Below are 23,172 nucleotides of genomic sequence, written 5' to 3' on the forward strand. Positions count from 1 at the left end.
GTGGACCACAAGCTAAATATGAATCAACAGTGTAATGCTGATGCAAAAAAAGCAAAACATCCTTCTGGGATGTATTAGCAGAAGCGTTGTAAGCAAGACACAAGAAGTAATTCTTCCACTCTACTCCGCTCTGATTAGGCCTCAACTGGAGTACTGTGTCCAGTTCTGGGCGCCACGTTTCAGTAGGGTTACCATATTTGAACTTTCAAAAAAGAGGACACTCGGGGGGGTAGCCCCGCCCCGCCCCCTAGCCACTCCCTCCCACTTCCCGCCCCCTGACTGCCCCCCACAGAACCCCCAACCCATCCAACCCCCCCTGCTCCTTGTCCCCTGATCACTCCCTCCCGGGACCCCTGCCCCTAACCACCCCCGGAGACCCCACCCCCTATCTAAGCCTCCCTTATCCTTGTCCCCGACTGCCCCCTCCTGAGACCCCCCGACCCTAACTGCCCCCCTAGGACCCCACTCCCTACCTGTCCCCTGACTGTTCTGACTCCTATCCACCCCCCCACCCCCCCCAGATCCCCGGGACTCCCATGCCTATCCAACCGCTGCCTGTCCCCTGATTGCCCCCACCCCAAACCCCCAACCCATCTAACCCTCCCTGTCCCCTGACTGCCCCAATCCCTCTCCACACCCCTGCCCCCTGACAGCCCCCCCCCCAGATCCCCTACCCATCCAACCCTCCCCCCCTGCTCCCGGGTGGAGCCGGGAGTGGGGGGGAGGGGCGCGAGCACCCACCAGCGCCAGCTAAAGTTGGTGCCCATGCCCCGCGCAGCGCTGCTGGCGTGCTGAAGCTGCAGGGGAGAGGCTTTTGCTGCCGGAGAGGCCCCAAGTAAGAGGCTCAATCCGGCGCGGCTGCCCTGTCAGCCACTTTTGGGTCTTCAAATAGCCATCCAGGGGAAATCCAGGACATTTTTAGCTTTTTACAAATTCCCCCTGGGGAAACCTGGACGTATGGTAACCCTAGTTTCAGGAAGGATGTGGACAAATTGGAGAGAGTCCAGAGAAGAGCAACAAAAATGATTAAAGGTCTAGAAAACATGATCTATGAGGGAAGATTGAAAAAATTGGATTTGTTTAGTCTGGAAAAGAGAAGACAAAGGGGACATGATAACAGTTTTCAAGTATGTAAAAGGTTGTTACAAGGAGGAGGCAGATACATTTTTTTTCTTAATCTCTGAGGATAGGACAAGAAGCAATGGGCTTAAATTGCAGCAAGGGCGGTTTAGTTTGGACATTAGGAAAAACTTCCTAACTATCAGGGTGGTTAAGCACTGGAATAAATTGCCTAGGGAAGTTGTGGAGTCTCCATCATTGTCTAACCTGCTCTTAAAAATCTCCAAACACCTGTCAGGAATGGTCTAGATAATACTTAGTCCTGCCACGAGTGCAGGGGACGGGACTAGATGACCTCTTGAGGTTCCTTCCAGTTCTATGAAGAGGGCAGTTTGCCCACACGCCCCTACATAGCCTTTGTGTCTGACACAGCGAGGCTTAGAGCACATGTGCAGGCCAAATGGTCACTGCTAGTTGAAAATCTCCAATCAAGAGCTTCAGAGGTACATGCGCACCTGAAGTGGAGCACCTACTGGGACACTAACCAAAGAAGGGGGACAGTTAGGACGGAGATCAAAACCCTGTGCACACTAACAGATCGGGGGGGAAATGTGCATCTGAAGACATTAAATGAAATGCTCAAGGTAGGGCAGAATCAAGAGAGCAGTCATACAAGCTAAAGGAAGAGAGAAACCAGAGTGGATCAGCTGTGTAAAAGGTATCAGACAGATCAAGTAATATGAAGATAGGGGAGTGACGTAGCAGGAGGTCACTGGTGACTTTGGGAAGCCCAATTTTGGGGGTGTGTTTTTAAGAAACTCAACTGCTTTATGAGAATTCAGAAGTAATTAAATGTTTCAAAGAAGGTAGTTTGGATATACAGAGTAAGTCAACAGGACTCAAATGGTTTCTTCTCCTGTGCTTTCAAGGGAATTCTTTACGCAGCTTTTGACATTTCTTTGTACCACATGGATATATCGTTCTCCGATTATGTGGCCTATCTAGCAAGAGAAAGCTTTACTCTTTGAAGATTATAGGATTATAACTCCTTCTCAAATTATGGAAAGTTCTTACAACAGGTAACTTTTAAGCAGCACCACCAGATACAGATATTTGGCCTGGGTCTTCCAAGACTTACACATTCAGGAAAAAATTGCATTGCGTGGCATCTGAAATGCAGCAATGACAACCGTTTTCATTACTAGTTTTCACCATCCATCTTCTCTCGCCACAGTCCCATTTCTGGGCACAGTGCCAATTGGTATTTAATTAAAATTTACTCTGCTTTTGATTCTTCCTCAGTAACTCAGTTACCAACTATATTGGCCATTTATGCAGTGAAAGGAATTTAATAAGACAAGCTATTCTCTATTGCGTTTGCGGAAGTGGTGGTGGTGTGATTTTGATGGAAGAGCCAGCCCTAGCACAGTCTAGTTTCCTAAAAGACCTAGAGATGAAATCTGTAAACTTGGGGCAGAAAGGGAGGATGGGAACACAATGGGATATTGTGTTCAATGACCCTGCAGAAATGCAAGTACATTTATTTGTTACAATTTAGGATTTAACATTTGGCAATGAAATAAATCATAGCTTCTTGCAAAGGTTTCCTTAAGCAGGCTTGCTGTCTTTCCGAAGAAAACACAATAGGGCAAAACCAATCAAATCCTAGTATTGAAGTTTAATATCAGAAAGATGAAAATATTTATCATTAAGATTGATTTAAACTGAATATGCTCCGGGCCCAAAGAATACCAATCAAACATGAAATATAAAGCAGTACACAAATGAAGTCAGAATCCTTACTTATATAATGAAAGGACAAAGTGCCTGACTGAGCAAAGCACTAACTTGTTACCTCCAGGCCGAATTTGGTCCAGAAAATTTCATTGAAACTAAAACTATAATCAGAGGTTGATGATTAAACACATGCTGTGAAATCCTAGCCTTACTTTTGAAGTGAGTAGCAAAACTCCTAATGACTCCACTGGGGCCAGAATTTCATCCTTGGTCTACAAGACAATTCCTAAAAATATTTATTCGGCAATTTTTCAATACAGGACCAGGACAAAGGTTATTGAAAACAGCGAAATCTCTAATCAAGGAAATCCTAAATTAAGGATGGCGTGTCATTGAGAGTTTGGACCGTAGATGCAAATCTGTGACTGGGGCGGTTAGGATGAAGAGTTCATATCCTGTCCTATATCTGTATCTAGAGACAGGATACAGATATAGTTTCCATGTAGAGAAAGTATACAGATATAGCTTCCAACTAGAGTATAATTTTTTTTTGGCTCATCACTAATATTTTAACAATTTTCTTTTGATGTAAACATGGTTTTCCCTATTCAGCAACAGTATGTTTTTAGCATCTCGGCTGTTTTCATTTTTTTGCTCATGGAGATGTGCCAATGTGCAGATCTGTCTTTGAAAATGCAACTGCTACTGTTAGTAGTGCTATTAAAAAAAGATTAAGCTTGTACTTCTGGAAAAAAGTATGACTTTGAACATGACTTTTGTAGACCTGACAAATATAGGGGAATCCTGTGATTTTTGGCAGTTTGTTTTTGGGTGGAACAAAGCAAAAGCAAATCTCCCACCCTCCCCCAAACCAATAAACCGCTCACCCTTGCAATGGAAACTGAAAATGAAGCTGATTTTTCTTCTACAATGATTTGTTTAGCAGATTTTTAATAATTTATTTGTACCTCTGTGGACCATCCTAGAAGAAAAAATTGTTCAAATAAAAAAGGGTAACAATATTTTCATACAGCAGCTACTGCAGACAACAAGCAGCATATAAAAGTAGGCAGCTTTTTTAAGGTTGAACTGTCACAACGCAGACAGAATAAATCTCTCTACCAACTTCAGTAAACAACCAGTCAGAAAGCGGGGTGAAAGTGCAGGTTTTTCTGTAGTTCTGTGGGTAGGAACATAGGATTTGACAAACTAGATCAGACCAGTGCTTTGTCCAATCTAGTGTCATGTCTCTAACATTGGCTGTCATTAGATGCTTCAGAGGAAGGTGCGTGAATCCATTTTAATTGACAGTTATGGAATAAACTGTCTATAAGGGAAGTTTCTTGCTTACCATAGGCAATTAATTTTTCATGAAGGTTTATATCCTTATATATTGTATTTTTTATCCTATTATAACTGGATGTTCCCATGATCCACATAAATATTCAGGCTTTTTAAAATCCTGTTAAATTCTTGTACTCAATGATATTTTGTTATGGTGAGTCTTATGGATTAATTATGTTCTTATCAAAAAAGTGCTTTATTTTCTAAGTTTATTGTGTTTCAGTTTTTTAGGATATTCCTTATTCTTGTATTATGAGAGATGGTAAATAGGAACTTCTGGTTTACCATCTTTATACCGTTTATTATTTTTGTATACTTCTATTACATCCCCTTCTATAAATCTCCTTTTTAAACAGTTCTAATTTTTTCAGCCTCATCTCAAATTTTGTTGAAACTTAAAGATTCTGAAAAAGATTGGCTAGGAGTTACAGAAACTCCTACTTTGTCCCCATCATATCATGTTCATCTAGGCATTTAATAACTCTTTGATTATCTTTTCACGCATTTTACCACGTACTGAAGCACGGCACATTGCTTTGTACGTTCCTACGGTCACAGCAATCTTTTTAAAAAGATACATACAACATATGCTACCTACCAGCCCTGCAGTATAGTATAGTCTTAGATATTAATGAGTACTTATCTTTCATTAACAGCTCTGCCACTTTATTCATAAGTTTTTACAGAACTCTTGGTTGAATGCCATCCAGTTCTAGTCACTTGTCGCTGTTTCATTTATCAGTTTGTTCCAGCTTCTTTTTTGACACCTCAGTCTCTGACAACAATATCCAAACTTTATTCTGTGATGAAGACTGAGGCAAAGAAATCATTTAATCGTGTGTGTATTTTGTAGACCTGTGGATTATCTCACACGCTTCCTGCTTCTGATTCAATTCAAGAATTTCATAATTATTTTTCTCTTTTAGCTAGTTGCTCTTCAGAATTCTTCTTAGCCTTCTAAATTTCCACCTGACAGTTCCTTTTTACTGGCTGCAGTGAGGCTATTTTTTTTTGCTTTTTGAAGGATACCCATTTTGCTTGAAAAACCTCTAGCAGAGCATTTTGCTATTTGTCCAAAGAGTGTATGTTTTCCTTTGCTTTTCTGTTTCCTTTTGTTTTGTTTTCATCAGAGGGGGAGGGATAGCTCAGTGGTTTGAGCACTGGCCTGCTAAACCCAGGGTTGAGAGTTCAATCCTTGAGGGGGCCGTTTAGGGATCTAGGGCAAAAATCTGTCTGGGGATTGTTCTTGCTTTAAGCAAGGGGTTGGACTAGATGACCTCCTGAGGTCCCTTCCAACCTTGACATTCTATGATTCTATAGCTTCTCTAGCTTAATTATTAGGTATGTATGAGTAAGACTCCACCTTGAGCTTAAAAAGATAGTAATTTTCTCACTTTTGACATTATGGGGTCTTTTTCACTATTTTAATAATTTTCATTAAAATCATCCTTTGCAAAAATTTTGGTCTTGAACCATGCTGGGTTTACTCTGAAAGAGAAAAAGAATTTTCCCACAAAGTTTGAGGAAAATGGATCACTTTTTTTGGTTTACTGATCATTCAAAAAATACCCCAATTTGAAATTGTATTTTGTTTGTATCCAAGCTGAAAAAGTTTAACCTCTTCAGATTTTTCATGTAGTTAGACATCCTTGAAAATTCATTCATAGGCTGTCAGGAGTGGCCAAAGTCACTGGCCCTCCGAGCCGCCTATGACAATCTTTAGAAGTTCGAGAGCCGGGGCACACCTGCCCTCAGGGCTTCAGCCCCACTCCTGCTGAAGCCCGGAGCCCCAGCAGGTGTGTCCCGCAGGGCTGAAGACCTGATCCCTTCCCTCTTCCCCCCCCCCCCCCCCACTGCTGGACAGAGGCTCCTACCCCATCACCCCACGGCAAGGCAGAGATCCTGAGCTCTTCCCCCTCCCACCCGCTATCAGGTAGGCAAAGAATGGAGGCCGGGGGCAGAAGGGGCTTGCAAGCCTCACTTTAATGGTAAAAGGTAAAATGGTAAAAACATAGCTCGTGAGCCACAGTTTGGCTACCCCTGCTATATATGAAGAAAATAGACTTCAGCAAAGGAAAGTTAATTGTTTAATTGCAGTGGTTATAGTGTATGAACAATTTGCCTCTGATATGTGGTTGCAGCTTTCAGAAAACAGAAGCATGGTTCTATACATAACTACCATGAGATGTTTTTATCTCAAATAGTAGAGGGTAGTTAAGTTTTTGTAACTAAAGAACAGTGTTTTATTACCAGCTTTTCTAATGTGTATGGCTTATTGAATTGTTTGTAACAATGAATCCATTGCAGAATAGCACTTACGTCTGTGAGGCTTCATAGAATCCCTATACTCACTTCCCTTACAACTTTGCCCAGGAAAGAAATTTGTAAGGATGTTTAAAACAGTACCTTTTGAAATGTTCTTTGGTGTCTTAACATTGTGGGGTTCCTTTAGATAAACAAGAGCTTGAATGTAACACTTCAAACTTGTATCTGTGTCGATCCCAGGATATTAAAGAGACAAGGTGGGTGAGATAATATCTTTTATTGAACCAACTTCTGTTGGTGAGAGAGGCAAGCTTTTGAGCTTACACGGAGCTTCGAGAGCAGATTCTGGCCTGAGAGTTTGGTCAGCCATGTCACTGGAAACGTGGTAAGGGACTTCAGCTGGAACAAAGTCTAATTTAAGTTTAGTAATAGGAAGCATTTTATCTTTATTTCTCTTCTAGCCATTTCTGACTTCAATGCCGTGTACAGATACTTACTTAAAACCTATCTCCTTGTAGTTAAATGAACTTTTTATATTCTTTTTAATCAAAACTAATCCAGTGTTGTGAACTATTGTATATCAACCTGCTTAGGGGGGCGACAGAACTAATATATCTGGACTGTCCAGGAGAGGGCTGGACAGTGTAGAACACACTTTTTGGGCGGGCAGGGAGGGGAAATCAGGGACTGGAAGTGTGTTGGGGTCACCCTGCGAGTGTTAACCATGGCTGCTGGAAGCTAAAGTGTGGCTAGTGTTTGCTGACAGGTTACTGGGGTCAGAGTTGCCCAGACCAGGGCTGTGGCTATACACAGACACTTAGGGTGTGATCTGCATGCCTGCAGGCTATTTGTGTGCAGTCCAGGTGGGAGCTACAGCAGCAAAGCATTGTGAAGCAGCCAAGGTTGCAGGGCAAGGGGGACACAGCCCCTCACTGGTCTGGATTGCACCTTGGAATGTCAAAGTGACCTGAAGAAGAGCTGTGTGTAAGTTTGAAAGCTTGTCTCTCCATCAACAAAAATAGGTTCAATAAAAGTTATTATCTCACCCACCTTGTCTCGAAACTTCAGACTTGACATAGTTAAGCATAATTAAGGTAAATGCAGTTAATTCCAAGATATAGGCTATTTTCTAAAACAAAAAACACTCCTTACAAATATTGGCCTTACCACTAAGTATAGTGATGCATGCTTTATAAATCTATTTAGAGCAGAGGAGAAATGGGAACCCTGGGGTCTTTTGCTGATATTGCTTATTTCACTCGGGGAGGGGAGGGGGAGGATGTTGCCCAAGCAAAGGTACAGTTTTGCAAGTACAAGCTGAGTCCACACTAGGAGCGCATTGCTTATACCAGGGATCTCAAACTTAAATCACCATGAGGTCCACATGAGGACTAGTACATTGGCCAGAGGGCCACATCACTGAAACTTTCACACAACGATACAAAAGTATAGTCAAAAATGAAAAAAAATGAAGAGTAATATAGTATGCTATTAAAAGTCAATGTATTAACTTTTTAAAAAATGTAATGCGAAGTCAGTGCTAATTTTGACAGTCATTTCATTTTTGGCCATTTAGCTGGCAGTGTTTTGCATCAATATTAGGTTTGATATCCTGAGACAAAACCAATTTCACTGTTGCTTGCAACTTGTACCACATTAGAATGTTAAGACTGCACAGTTAAGCACACGTGCCAAAATAGGGTTGCGCACACAACTTTTTCTCTGCCCCTTTGAGACTATGTGTTATCATGTAATCTTTTAATTACAGGGTCACATACTGTTTCTCATATAATATATACCTTTTTTCTACACCCTTAAATTGTATAGCATCTTACAGTGATTTTTCTACTGACTTTTATTGCGTTGTCACAGTAGTCCAATATATACTTACTAGCAAAGAACTTGCCACTTAGCCACTCAAGTTTATGGTAAGTATGAGTGAGGGTGGACAAATGTGTGTTGCGATGGGAAGCTGTGTTGATTTGTGCCTGGGTTGTGTAGTGCTGGGAGATTTTGGTTGATTTGTGTTGGTGGCAAATAAGGGGTGTGTGCTGGGGTGAGGGGCTATCTGTATTTGGACTTGCTGGTTGTGTTGTTGTGTAAGTGGTTGTGCTGATATGTGAAGTGGCAGCTAGGCACAAGGGTGTGGCAGTCGGGCCAAATAATCCATCATCTGCGAAGTCTCCCTCAAACAACCAATGAACTATAGCATGCAAATTAGCTATTGAGTAAGGGTGGTGATTGGTTGAGTTATCTCTGATATCACAATGGTTTAGTACTCTTGGCACAGCACAGATACACACCTTTCTGCAGTTGTACACCAATTGTCAAGTCAAAATAGCTGAGAACTTCAAAATTGGTTAGTAACAGACTGCAAAACCCCCACTACACCCCTTCCATGCGGCCCCGCCCCACCTCTTCCCACTCCTTCCCTGCCCCCATTCCAACCCCTTCCGTAAAGTCCCCGCCCCCTCACTGCCCCATTCCAACCCCTTCCCCAAATCCCCGCCCTGGCACCGCCTCTTCTCCGCCTCCTCCCTTGAGCATGCTGCGTCCCCGCTCCTTGCCCCTCCCTCCTGGAAAATCCTAAGCACCACCAAACAGCTGTTTGGCGCAGGAAGCGCTGGGAGGTAGGTGGAGGAGTGGGGACTCGGCGCGCTCGGTCGGGGGGTGAGGGGCAGAGGGGGGGCAGGAGTCAGCACCTATGGCAGGCCACAGGAAATAGCTCCGCATGTTTGAGACCACTGGCTTATATAGTACACTGGTATAGCTATATTGATAAAGCTTTCCTAGCGTAGAGTTGGCCTGTGATGTAGTGCGCTACACAGCTTGTCTTTGTCTACACTTGCAGTTAAACCAGGTTCAGTACTAAGAAATTCTAGGTGTTTCGTTATAACACGGGATTAGAATATGCTACAGAAGCAGAAGTAGAATTTAGACTTATTCTACAGCCTGGAATGGAAACTGACCAGGTACTGCAGCAGCGTGCAGGTTCAGTAATGTGGGACATAGGGCAGGACATTTTTCCAGTTTGACAGCCTTGATATGAGAATTTTTTTTTTTTAAAGTTAACAATACAGTATGAAAATAATGTTGTGAAAATGATTTTGGAAGGGGACAAAGTAAGGTAGATTTTGCTAATATTATCTGCAAACGTGACCATACATACTCTGAAGAAAACACTAATGAAGTTCTGCAGAGAAGGAGAACATTGACATTATTTTGCCATTTTGAATAATAATTATTCTGCCATCTTGAATGTAATGTTAATTTGGAAGTGTTAATTTTCCTCCATTCAGATTTAATTATGAAAATTAGTAAATGACACAAATCGATTTTACTAATATAATACACGCCAACTCTCCTGAAGGTATTCACTACATAATCCTCTCCTCATTGTACTTGTAGTGACTTCATGTTGTTGAAATCTATCTAGCCTAACCTCTACTAGGACGAATAGCACTACTAGCAGTAGCAGTTGCATTTTCAAAGGCTAGGTCTACACTACCCGCCTGAATCGGCGGGTAGAAATCGACCTCTTGGGGATCGATTTATCGCGCCCCACAATCAATCCCCGAATCGACGCTCTTACTCCACCAGCGGAGGTGGGAGTAAGCGCCGTCGACAGGAAGCCGCAAAGGTCTATTTTGCCGCCGTCCTCACAGCGGGGTAAGTCGGCTGCGATACGTTGAATTCAGCTACGCTATTCACGTAGCTGAATTTGCGTATCTTAAATCGACTCCCCCCTGTAGTGTAGATGTAGCCAAAGACAGATCTTCACATTGGCACATCACCATGAGGCAAAAAACTGAAAACAGCCGAGATGCTAAAAACATACTGTTCCTGATTTTGTTTAAGCTCAAGACACATTGTATGAAATGCACCAAAAGTTATATTGTTTTTATCATACAACAAAAGAGTCTCACCTTTACAAGAAAGACAGATGAGCACAGTATCAAGGCATGTCCCTGCCTCATATGCACAAAGTACCTCTCCTCATACAAGAGTCGACACTAATCCCGGTAACTCCCCTGTCCCTTCACATGAGCTTCAGTGGCCATTGGCACGTAGCTTTCGGCACTACCATAAATAGCCTTTTCCCACCTGGAACACATAAGAAAGCTATTCTTGAATTCCCACCATGCAGATCTCAAACATGACAATTCTTCACGAAAAAGTTTCACCAGGGTCCATGATCATGAATTTATGAGACAAACTGGAAATCTACTCTGACAGATATCCAACTATGCTCATCCAGGCATTCCAGTACCCCTGCTACAGCTCAGATATGATTTCCATAATGAAGAGGGTTCAGACCAACCAGCTGTCTCAAGCAAGGGTGAACAAAGGGCCTCCATTTCTTCAGAGGACAGAACCTGCCCAAAGACCTCATTGTGACCCAAGACTTGACTGTCAATAGCTGAAAGAGGAGAGGGATATACTACTCTAGCACCCTTTGGAGGACTATAATGCAAAATAAATATCAGACTCTTCTAGGTGGGACTCAATCTATTAAAGTTACAAAAACAAAGTTAATTACCCCTCTTTTTCCAAGTTTGTGAGGGACAGAGAGGCACGTTGTCCACAAACATTTCTTACAGCATAGTTCACAATTACTGTGTCATTGTGAGCTTACTGCTGCTCAAATGGTTATGCTCTCATTACTCAGAGAATAACTGATCTCCAAGAAAGACAAGAAGGGTCTGACCCCCAGTATTGTTGTGTTCATCTCTCCTCTCCTGGGTTCTTATATGAAGAAGACAACTCTCCCTCACTTTACACCTGCAAGAAAAATGCTCTAGAGTTAGCTTCCTTCTCCCACACCCCTAAAGGTCTAACTATTCAGGCAAGGCACAATCAAATAAGCATCATGGGTCTGCCCATGCTTGAGCAGGAAGAGTTCTCACGTTCTAAAACTTGAGAGGATGGGGAAAGAGGTTTTTCTTTTATGTGCCATAAACAGGGAGGGACAAGACATGCCAGACACATGCACTCGCTTGTGAAGAGGATGCCCCCTGGAAGCATGGCATTTTACTTGCATTATCTGATGCTCCGTTACCACAGAGGAATTGATTCTGGGCCTGTGAATGGATACTTTCCCTCTTGAAAACTCCGACAAGCTGGGCAGAACTGCATGAGGGCTGGGCTGTACTCAAGCCAAATTGCCTGTGGAGCTTGCAGAATAACAAAACCATTAAACACAGCTTCTTCTGTGCTGCTGCATTTACTCGGCAGGATTTAGCAACTAGACTGAATATTCACTGAGTGTGGTATATTCTGACTAGTGGGGGGAAGGAGGGGGGAGTTGAAACCTGAGTGGCAGGCAAACAGGCCCTTCTTTATGTAGACTCCTCAAAATAACTAAAAAAAAAAAAAAATCTTAGAGAGGAAAATAATTTAGCCAACATTTACACAACAAAAAACTGATAGCCTAAAATATCTTCTACTTGGATTGAGATAGGGAACAACTGGCAGCTAAAATATCCTCTACAATACTAAGTGGAGTCGCCCTTTAAGAAGTCCCCAGGATAGACTCAGAAGCAATGACTGCTGCCATCATAAGGGGAAGGAACAGAGAAAGGACTTTGGGAGCACAAAAGTCTCGTAGCCATTCTCTTCCCTCTCAGGAATACCTCTTGGGTTAGAGTCCTCTAAAGAGTTTCCAGGGGGGAGTGGCCCTTTAAGAAAGCTCTAGAACTGCCAGGTAGGAAATATTCAGTAGCACTTTTCCAGCCTCAGGAGAACCAATGATATTAGCAGTTCCAGACTCTCAGCTGTTTTGTGGGGTTGCAGGATTGATGGTTGGGTGAGCAAGGTGTGGGAGAGAAGGGGTAACAGGCATGCTAAGTAATGGGCTGCCCCCAGTAGTATTTTCATAGCCCTTTGATACCAGCGGCATCATAATGTGCACCCATGACTGATCAATGGACTTTCCACTCCCTTCAAACTGACACCTGAAAGGACATGTCCATGCTGCTCATCAACATCAATCAGAGAGAACCCCAGTGGACCTGCTGGTCTCTCAGTTCTATCTACAGCAATCACCCCAGAGGCAGGAGTGTTTCTGTGGATGAAGGGGGCCCAATTGGCTGATAGAGCTGTGGGATGGATATTTTTAGAAGATCTAATCATTCTAGATAGGGGGCAGTTGGGGACAGGCTACATAGTAGGTGGTGGAATGCATTAACATTAGGATAATAGCAAGTGAGCTCAGGGTCACTTTTTCACAATTTTGGTGGGAAGGGACTGTTAATGGGGCACAGGTAGACATGATTTGATAGCAATTTTTTATATTATTGTTCCAAAAGTTTACAGTATTCAGAACCATTACATTGTGCACTTTATTCTTTGTAATCTATTGCTGTTGCCCTCTGACACCCCCCACCCCTTTCCACTGTCCATTTATACAGTGCATCACACAATTGGGTCCCAATCCTGATTAGTGCCTTTGGTTTCTATTGTAATTAAATGACATAGTGGTATCAATGTTTCTATATTTTCCTCTGCCTGCCTGCTGGAAACAGAGAATCAAACCCACTGTGGGGGCTGGAATAGGAATACAACTAAAATGTGCTCACCACAACTGTATGCAATGGGTCCTTTGTCCGGCTGGCTGGAAGAAAAGGGGTTCTTACCTCATAAGGGCTCCCTCTACAATTGGTGGCAGAAGGGGAAGGAAGGGAAGGTTCACATGGATGGGGCAAGGTGGAACAGGAAGTGGCCAGACCAGGTGTGGGGGACACTACCCTTCCAGATGACCCACGGAGAGGAGGTATTTATTTCTCAGGTAGTTCTGGAGAAGCCATCTGCAATTGGGCTGTTAACACCCACCCTCCTACCCATGGAACCAGAGTAGAACTGTGGGCATTATGCTAGTCACCCTTTTTCCTTCGGGCTAGGAATTTTTCCCTCACTCTCAGACTGGCCATAGTGGAGTGGGTGTTTTTGCCTTCCTCACAGTGCGTCAGGGACCCAGTGAGGTGGGAAGGGAGGTTAGGTTTAAACATTGCAACTTAGTAAATAAAAAAAAAATGTAGCAGAAGTCCAGCACAGGTACTTGCTATGAAATAAACACAGTGATCAGACAAAATGGATTGGAAGAGGATTTAGGGGAAAACCTCCCTTAAGAAAGCTGGGGAAGGGATTCAGGGCTCCTAGCATTTGGTACAGCAGGGAGCTGAGCCCCCTTCCTTTTCATTCAGCCCCTTTAACCCTTGTCTGAGGAGAGGGCAGTGGGGTCACAGCACTGGGCTGACTGGGACCAGGCTGGAAAGGAGAGGGGCTGGCAGCAGTCCCCACTCAAATAGATGGAAATGATTAAGGAAAGAATGTCAACCTACACTGTACAATTTATTCTCTTGTACACTCAGATATTTGCTGAAGTAAGTTGTGGCCTAATTAAACTACATCTGTTGCCTCATGGCTTTCTTCTGACATGGCCTGACAATTTCATATTACTGTGGGACATATAAAGCAATCTCCAAATATGAACACAGCTAGTCAGAGCCAACAACACTTTTTAAGAACAAATCCCTTTCACTTGTCACTACAAAATGCTGTAAAAAATGGAATTAATGACTTTAAAACTTTCATGGCTGAAAGCTTAGCAGCAAAGCAAGAATGTGTTACATTAAGGTAGGGTAATGCCATGCATGGAAACGCACAGAAAAAAATTAATGCTCTGATGCCCAGCAGTGAATTCTGGAGCACTGATGGAGTGCAGGTCCCATACTGAGTAGCAGTCTCTGCTTATTAAAAGAACCACTTTTCCTTTCAAGAGACAGCCTGGAACTCTGCTCCAATGCAAAAATCTTATCTGGAGGTATTTATATATCAAATCTTTAGAAGAGATATCTGAACAAGATTCTTTGACAGAGAATTGTGAAAAATGACTACAAACACACAATTTTCATTAAAATATGTCCCGCTGTTATGCAACAAGTTAAAAAGGTAGCAATTGTCTGATTCTACTGAGTCATCCAGTGGGTTGCAGTGTTCATTGTAATTTTCTTTGCAAAAGCTTCCATACAAAGCTATACATTTTACCTGAACGTACGCAATCTTCAAAACCTAAAGCCTAGATGGTTTTAAATCTAATTCATTAATAAATCAGCAAAACATACTATCCGTGCCTACTTTAGTAAAACTGCCATGTAATCTCAGATTTTCTCAGCTTTCTAATTCTAGAAAGCTAGTTTCAAAGCACGTCAATTGATTTTTATGTAAACATTTCCACAACCTATTAGACTAGCCAATACTCACACACATTTACATCAACACTTTGCAGGTTCCAGCCACACACACAACTTAACATAAACCACGTGGTCCTTCATTTAATCTTTAAATGCGTCTTCTGAGCTATTTGAAACATATGTAGAAAAGAACGGAACGCCGTACATCACTGGAATGTCTTTTTAAAGTATTAGGAATGTTCATTCAATGTGAAAAGGATGTCTTAAAAATAGAGTTTTGAAGAGTTGGTATATTTGCCTATTAGCAATGTAAAATGCCATATTGGATCAGACTGGGTCCGTTTCTTCCTTTATTAGAAAATTACCGAAGAAACATACTCTAAAAAAATAAAGATTTATGATAGTAGCTGTTTGGTGAGACATGTATTTGTCGGAGAGTCAGAATAGCAAAGCACAACAGAAAATTGCATTTGTACCCTTCATTTCTTTTATTTGTAAAAATATATGTACAAAGCCAAAAAGATAATTAAAAAAAAGAAATATTGGATCTTGACTTTGCTTATGAAAACTGTAGACCTACGTGAATAACCAACAGAAGCAGCATACTTGTAAGGCAAAGCCTTTTTTATTTTTTTTCACATAACACTGGCTCCTGCCACTACAGAATCCTATTAGTCTATACACTTTTAAAAAACATATTATGGAAGAGTTTGCTCTAAAATAATACAGTAACAGAGATATTAAAGACATTTGTTATTCTTATTCATAAAACACGTCAGTGACAGGTACATACTAGAAAAATTAAATAAAGCCCAACTGCAATCTCTAGAATATAAGAAACCTTTGGGGTGGGAATGATTTCAAGGATCATACATTTCCATACTGAAATTAGTTTTGAGCATGGAGAAGTTGAGCATGGATAGGTCCTAGATCTTTATCATCAGGAAGAATCTGGAGTAGAAACCAGAGGTTCTCCCTTTAGATGGGATTTGATTATTGATAAAAGGGAAAGGAGACGCTATTCAGTCTAGAAATCCTTTTCTTTTCACATTATTTTGAGGGGGATGAGACAAGGGAAAATTAAGAAGGGTGGATCTTGAAAATTTATGAAGCTTTGTCTGAGAAACTCCATTAGAAGTACAGGAGTACTTGTGGCACCTTAGAGACTAACAAATTTATTAGAGCATAAGCTTTCGTGGACTACAGCCCACTTCTTCGGATGCATATAGAATGGAACATATATTGAGGAGATATATATACACACACATACAGAGGGCATAAACAGGTGGGAGTTGTCTTACCAACTCTGAGAGGCCAATAGATTAAGAGAAATTTGAAGTGATAATCAAGCTAGCCCAGTACAGACAGTTAAGAAGTGTGAGAATACTTACAAGGGGAGATAGATTCAATGTTTGTAATGGCTCAGCATCCTATACTCCATTAGAAGTGTTGTTAGCTGAAGTTGAGAATGAGTTCTTTAATCTTCCTCACAGGGAAAGGTGGACATAAACAAGCAGTCTTCCCTGCTCGTGTTGGGAAAGAATTTCCTGATTTTGGTGCACTGAAAGAGGGGAAAAACTGGAAGGATTTGGTAGAACTGGAAGTTACAGTGAAATGACTTGAAACTCCTAGAGTGTCTCTTGCCAAAAATTTGTTGGGTATATTATTATTCACGTCAGAGGAATCCTTAGAGCTATTTCTAATGCCTTACTGAAGAGATTTACCTTGTCAAAGGACTTTTGAAACAGTTTGCTTCTGGAAGTGGTGTCTATACCTAGAGCCACATTTTTTTTTCCAAACAAGAGGAGATCTAGCACAGTATCTAGTGATGCTACAGGAAGCATCAGACAGAAAGCAAACATTTTGAGAGTTCAGCTGTGTTTTAGTCTCCCTCCTTTGATCTCTATGGAACCTCTTTCCAAGAAAGCAAAGGATAAGCCAGTAACAGTGTTCGTCAAGCTGACACTATGCACATCATTTAACAGCACACAAAGCAAGAGAAAAAGATATAAAGCCACTTATGGGAACTTTTGTTGATCTTTGGTCCATACATCTTTTCAGGAACCCTCCTATCCCTCTATACCATTATCCCAATCTTTTGTTTCTGACTAAGATAAAGGAAGGACAAGTCAATCTTTGGGGCACAAGAGAACTTTGCTGCAAAGGGATCTGCACAACAGTAAGGTTGGGTCAGCAGTGGGGAATTTGCAACTCTCTCAAGTCTCCCTCCAAAGAGAAAACAGGCTCAGAGAGGAAGTGAAGGATAATACTTGGTTAGGAATCCTGAAGTGGAAGAAGCCCTAGCGTTGTCAAGGCAGAATAGGAGAAGCCAAGCAACCTTTTTGTTTTATGTATATACCCCTCTTTGGAGGGCTTTATTTGGCTTAGCTCTTAAAGGGGCAGGACGCTACTTTGGATTAATTAGTTTCCTGTAAAAACCACCATCGCCTGAAGAGCTCTGTCCAACTTCACGTTTTATTTCCCATCCTCCACATGCCAATCACCATGGTATCTAAGTGCTTTCCAAAATTACAAAAGCACACACTAAACGTATTACACTTCTTTTTTCTAAGAAGAAAGATAGCCATTGTGTTTTCTCCTTAACTAGCTATGACTTCTACAAGTACACTGCAACAACTCTGTCCCCACCTACACTAAGAGGAGGGCATTCATTTAAATAATATGGTCTAAAAATAAATAAAATGGTCACAAAATTTTCAAGTGAAAGCTATAATGTCTATCTTTCAGGACACATTATTGAAACAGAAGCAAAATAATCTGGTAAGAAATGCAATCTTCTCATGAGCACATTGGAAAAAGAGTCTGGAAGAAAAAGCAGAAATACATTTCCCACTGGAAATACATCCTGGGTATCCAAGTATTTCATAACTTTCTTATATCACAGAAGAACATGAACATCTATTTTTCTGTAATTCAGCCCTTTATACTTTGGGCAGGTAAATGAAAACGTTGAGTCGTGTTACTAATAGTTATGTTTGATTGTCCGCAAAGCTAAGAAAACCACTGCTCAGCTTCTTTCAAAATCCCCAGACTAACTTCCTCCCATTCAATTAGTTTGTTTGCAATCAATATGAAAAATGCTTTCATTCCTGTCAAAAATCTGTCAGCCACTTAATGATACTGTAAATTGGAAAAGGCACTATGTTATGAATGCTGCTAGTAAAAAATGTATTATAAGGATATCTGTCAAACTTGAAAGGAGAGAGTGTCTGTTGAACACAAACTATTAACTTACCAAAATCATAAGTATGTGAATTCACATAAATTATATTTTACATATATAAATAAAAATACAAATCATGGCCTGTGTTAAATCTTTGGTTCCTGAATAATACTAATGCTATACTTAACTCTTGTGAAATAGTGCTACTCACAACCAGGTCACTGAGTAACTACCAGCTGATATAAAAGCATACTTGCCTATGTAATGAAAGTGCATAGTTAATTTTTTATCTTAAAATATATGGAATTTTCCCTAACAAATATATTACATATTTAATATGTATAAACTATAGTACAGTCACATGCCAAATTGTTATAGATTGTTAGGGAACACTTTCTAAAAGTCAGTTCAGAACTTTCAAGTGTACTAGGCACGCTAATACTGTTGTGATTAGCAAGGTATAAAAATATCTACATGAGAGCTGCAAATGGAGGACAAGATCAGTACGTAAAGAGTTGATCTTCAAAATGCTAAGAGGGAAACCTCTATTAAACCTAAAAATATTTTAAAAAATGAAAGGACTCTGAACTAAGTAGATCATCACTAATTCACACTGACTGGCAGCTCCACTGACAAATACAGAATTTTGCAAACTAAAGAGCAAACAAATAAAAATAGCAAAGAATCTGTATCACAAAATGTATTTGTTCATATAGGCTTCAATTAATCAAAGCACAACTTTAGGCACATGCTTAAGTCTATCCCCATTTTTCAAAGCCCTTAAAGTACATGCTTAACAGCTTCGTAGAATCGAGACTTAATGTAGCTTTCATTACAGTAAATAATACTTCTAGTACAACTAGAAAATGGCCAGTAGTAGTATACTGAGTTTTTGTAATGAGTTCTCGCTAAAGCATTCTAGATTTTTGTTTAGAAGTGTTTTTGTCAATCTTGTAGTAATCCCTCCACAATGTTTTGACATACCTCTGGGCTGAGGAAGAAAAGGATTTAAAAAGTTAATGCCCTAATTATTGTAAGGCAGTCTCAGGCCTGACAATATTGGCATTTTTAATATACATGAGCTTGTCCTCCCTCTAGCTGTCTGTTGTATCCACCTATCATCCCTTGTCTTATACTTACACTGTAAGCCTTTTGGGGCATGGACTATCTTTTCATTACATATGCAGACAATGCCTAGCACCATAGGGCCCTGGTCCTTGGTCAGTGGCCTCTAGGTTTTACTGCAATACAAACAAAAACAAAGAACAACAGGTTTTTAATCTGGTCTGGGCCAGACAGTGTATAGAAGGGACTAAACAGTGTTAGCATTGTATTTTAAAAATCACATTCTAGACTAAAACCTGGGCTAGAACATGATTTGCATCATCATTCTATGGTCTTTTTTAGTAGGGCTTGCTAGTCCGGATAAATTGTGCGGCTAGCTGTCCACTAGAAACCAATAAACTCACTTTCCCTTGTGACCAAACAAGATTTGAACCCAGATCTTCAGAGATCAGTAGCTAATGTTAACCCACTACATGAACTACCCCTCAGAGGTTGTATTGCTAAGATTTTTTTCTTCTTCTTCTGCTAGAGCTCATTATTTTTCCAACATGTAGCAAATGAAATTGATCCTGTTGCCTTGCTGCCAACACACGAATCTGAAAAACAGTGAAAACGGGTATCATTGCCAGTTTTCACAATGCCAGAGATGACAGCAGCTCTCTGTAGCAGAGCAGTAGAATTGTCCATCTGTAGATTTAGGAAGGCATCAGTTTAACCTTCATTTGTATTTTGAAGATTATTTTCACAAAAACAAGGGCTACAAACTAGCTTATTTTCTTAAACAAAAGCTTAGATTTTGCAGGCTTGGACAGTGGTATTTTTCTTTTTTACTTGCCCTAGAAAGTGGATGCAGGGATTTTTTTAAGCCCTGTTCACAGAGATACTCTTTGTGTGCTCTGGCACTATGCAACATCCAAGTCAGTGAAAGGGTTATATAGCCTCATTTTCATAAAAGCATACCAAAAGGAACTGTACACACTGTATACTACAGATGACATTTTTATATTACACTGGGTAAGAAACATCCTAGCATTTCATTTATATATTTACCAGTGTAGTGACCTGAACAAAGAGCATCTTAGAGTATCTTAGGTCCTATAGAAACATTTCTCTGTTGATAGCAAATATTTCTCAGATTAGTAGCACATCTTTTATTACTTTGCAGCTGGCATTTGGACTGGTTTACTCAATTGGCTTGACTATCCTTACATTTCCTCCCTCCGGCTTTCTCTTGGGAGAGGGGGGCCAAACTGGCTGATAAAAGGCCTTTTATCTGGATGAAACTGAACAAGTCAACTACTGTATATTTAGAGTCTTATACTGAATAATCATTTACAGTAGATTTGACAAACATTCTCTGTTTATTTTAGCTCTCACTTTCTAAGAGTGAAAAATGTTTAAAAATAGTAAAGAACGCATTTATTGTACCCTTTAAAATAATCCTCAGTCTAAAACAAATGGTGCTATTAGCCAAGCAGTCTTATTGTGCTCAGTTTTGCTTACGTCCACCTAAGAACTTGCTAGTGCCAGTTATAAAATCATGCTCACAGAGTTAGGGTTCCTTTCAGATTAAAGCTGATAAAATCCCTCTCAAGCAAAAATTTAAAAATAACTTTTTATGAAGTATACACTGAACATAGTGTAAATTAACCATTTTTGCAAAGGGTTCAATGAGCCCTACAGTGCCTGTTCACTTCCTAATTGCTGATACCCAGCAATGCAAAGCTTTGTCTGGGACTGACAGTTGGTATGCCTCAAGGAGTATAAAAACAAATTATAGTATTTGAATTTTTCCTTCAGAAATATTAATATCTCTAACAAACACCACTAACTAAAAATTTAGAGAAGTAAATAAATTTTTTAGGCATAATCCAAAAGCATTTTAGTTTGCTGCACAGAATGAAGACTCACTTAGGGCTTGTCTACATGGCATCGCAGTATGAACTACACTGTGTGAACTGTAGAATGCTCTAACATGTTGCACTCTAACTGCCCTATGTAGACCTTGCCAGCGCAAACTAAAAGGTACCCAGTGGCCTTTAATATAGCCCTGCTTGAAACATGATTACATCCATGTCAACTAGGTACCTTTAGTTCACACCAACAAGCTGTACGTGGAGCAGTTAGTGTGCAACACATTAGAGCACTCTACAGTTTACACCAGTCTAGTCCGCAGGGAAGAGCCACGTAGCCAAGCCCTAAGTTCTCTCAAGTGCTGAAGAAAAGAATAAAGGGAAGTTACACAACATCTCTCATTCCACCTGAAGTTTGCAAAGTATTTGCATTAGGGGTGTACCAGCATTGTTTACTGACACTAGAAACCTAATGATAGCTTTCATTTTCCAATTGTGGGAAAACTGGCTTAGTTTACGAAGAAAGCAAATCACTGCTTTTCCAACAGCTTTACAAAGAAAATGGCACAACTTTCAATGAAGACAGAGGGGTTTATTTAGAAGAGAACTGACCAACTGGACTTCAAGATAAGCTTCTTTTGCTGACAGGCTAACAGTGCAGCTATGTATATCTTTGTCCATGCAGGCAAACTGAATTTTCAACTAATTAATTTCATTTTGATTACCTCTCAAGAGTGACAGTCTGAGGTAACTCGGTGACCTCACTTTTCTAAATGTTCACCTTTTAATTCATTATAGAAGGTCCTACTCATTATAGAAAAGAAATAGGATTTATGGGAAGAAACAGGACTTGGGGTGGAATATGAAAGATCGTGATATTTATGATGGTTCCAGAATGAACATGGGAACATTAATTTACTTTACAAGAGGGAGTGCAAACATACACACCACAAAACAGACAAGAGCAGGTCAAAGGCCACTAGGCTTTTCACTTTCTTTGGGTGTGATATTGTGTGCATGCAAGGGGGAGGAGTGGCTGGGGACAACAGGATATACTACATGGTAGACTTGTCACCAAGTTTCTCCCTTTTTAGCTAGAGGTTTCAGCCATAAAAATGTCAAGAGAAATGCAGGGTCACCAATAACATGCAGGCCCCTGCATTGTAATCTACAGTACAAGAGAATATATTCAGCATAAAGCTTGGAAACATATTTTGCTGCTCAGAAGCCTGTCCCCAAACAGTGTAATGAGGGATCCATCTGATACAGAATTGAAGGCAATTGGTTTGTTACTTTCACTTTTCCACAAACAGTATAAGAGCTGTGTGAACATGAACAGTACAAAGAATGTTCTGGTCAAACTGAGGGTGGGAACAGGAAATGCATGAGGTCAGAGGTTGTCTCCGTTACCAAATTCACTGGCAGTATAGAAAAATGAATTCCTACAGCATCCACTAGATGGAGTTCAACTATTCCAAACAAGTTATACAGTAAAAAGAGCAGGAGTACTTGTGGCATCTTACTGATACTTCAAATGTGGAAAGAGAAAACACTAGACTAAATTGCTGAGAATAAACATCAATCTGCCTTCAGAGCTTTTAGCTTTGTAATCATCAATCATGTTAATGATACTACTGCCTAAGGAATCACCAAAAAATGGGGCCTCATTGTGCTAGGCACTGTATAAACACACAGTAGCGCAGAGTCCCTGTCCCCAAGAGCTTACAATGTAAACAGACAAGACAGACACACAGCAAATGTCATGTTAGTTCCATGATTTGGGGGGTTGGGGCAGCAGCTTAAGTTAGGAAGAGCTAAGCTAAATGGAAAAAAATGATGGGAGAGAGGACACTGAAGTGAAGAAGTCTAAGGGGGACAGGACAAAGGGAAAGACGGTAAGAGTGACAGGTGTGAAGGAGTGAAGCTAAGGGGAAGAGACTGAGAAAGGGGGAAAGGGAATGTAAGAGCAAACAGCCACTCAGCATGGGACAGAAAGTCCAGTGAAAACTGTAGAAAGTTCTCAATGTCCAAAGGTGCCTGCTATGGCTGCTTCTGAAGCTGGTGTGTGGGCAGGGAAGCACTACTTGGGTTACAGTACCCCAGAGTGTGGACAATCTTAGTTTTCTGTGAAGGATCCTGGCTCTTTTAATGTAAGCTCTGCCTTAATCATCAATCTTCCAGATATGCTAGAAGATTCCATCTTGCAAGCCAATCAAGAGAGCATAGGGATACATTACAGCGGTTACTAGATTTGAGACAGAAGAAATGGATATGCAATATTTTTGGTTAGGTGAAAGTCAGTGTTTACTTATATGTCACACTGTCCCTTTTATGGAAAGTATGAGCCAACACATGCCTACTCCAGGTTCTGGTTCCAGCATTCTAGTAGGAGTCCCCAGAGGTCATGTGACTGTAGGCTGCTGAGAGACACACTGGTAAGGCATGTCAGGTAATAATAAAGAGCAGCCTTCCC

General features: G+C 40.9%; 1 protein-coding gene across 5 annotated transcripts in view; it reads right to left on the bottom strand.

Moving 5' to 3' along the window:
* The window catches only part of FCHSD2 (FCH and double SH3 domains 2), a 238,866-nt gene that overhangs the window by 144,465 nt on the left and 71,229 nt on the right, over positions 1-23,172 (bottom strand). The window contains exon 1 of one of the 5 annotated variants that reach the window (XM_054015858.1): positions 18,922-18,986. The exons of the other annotated variants lie outside the window; for them this stretch is intronic. Within the exon in view, the coding sequence (XP_053871833.1) occupies positions 18,922-18,942 (21 nt within the window). The 5' untranslated portion in view covers positions 18,943-18,986. Of the gene's footprint in view, positions 1-18,921; positions 18,987-23,172 lie in introns of those variants that run through there. 5 annotated transcript variants of the gene reach the window in all.

This window comes from Malaclemys terrapin, chromosome 1 (genome assembly GCF_027887155.1).
Source record: "Malaclemys terrapin pileata isolate rMalTer1 chromosome 1, rMalTer1.hap1, whole genome shotgun sequence".
NCBI classification, from domain to species: Eukaryota; Metazoa; Chordata; order Testudines; family Emydidae; genus Malaclemys; species Malaclemys terrapin.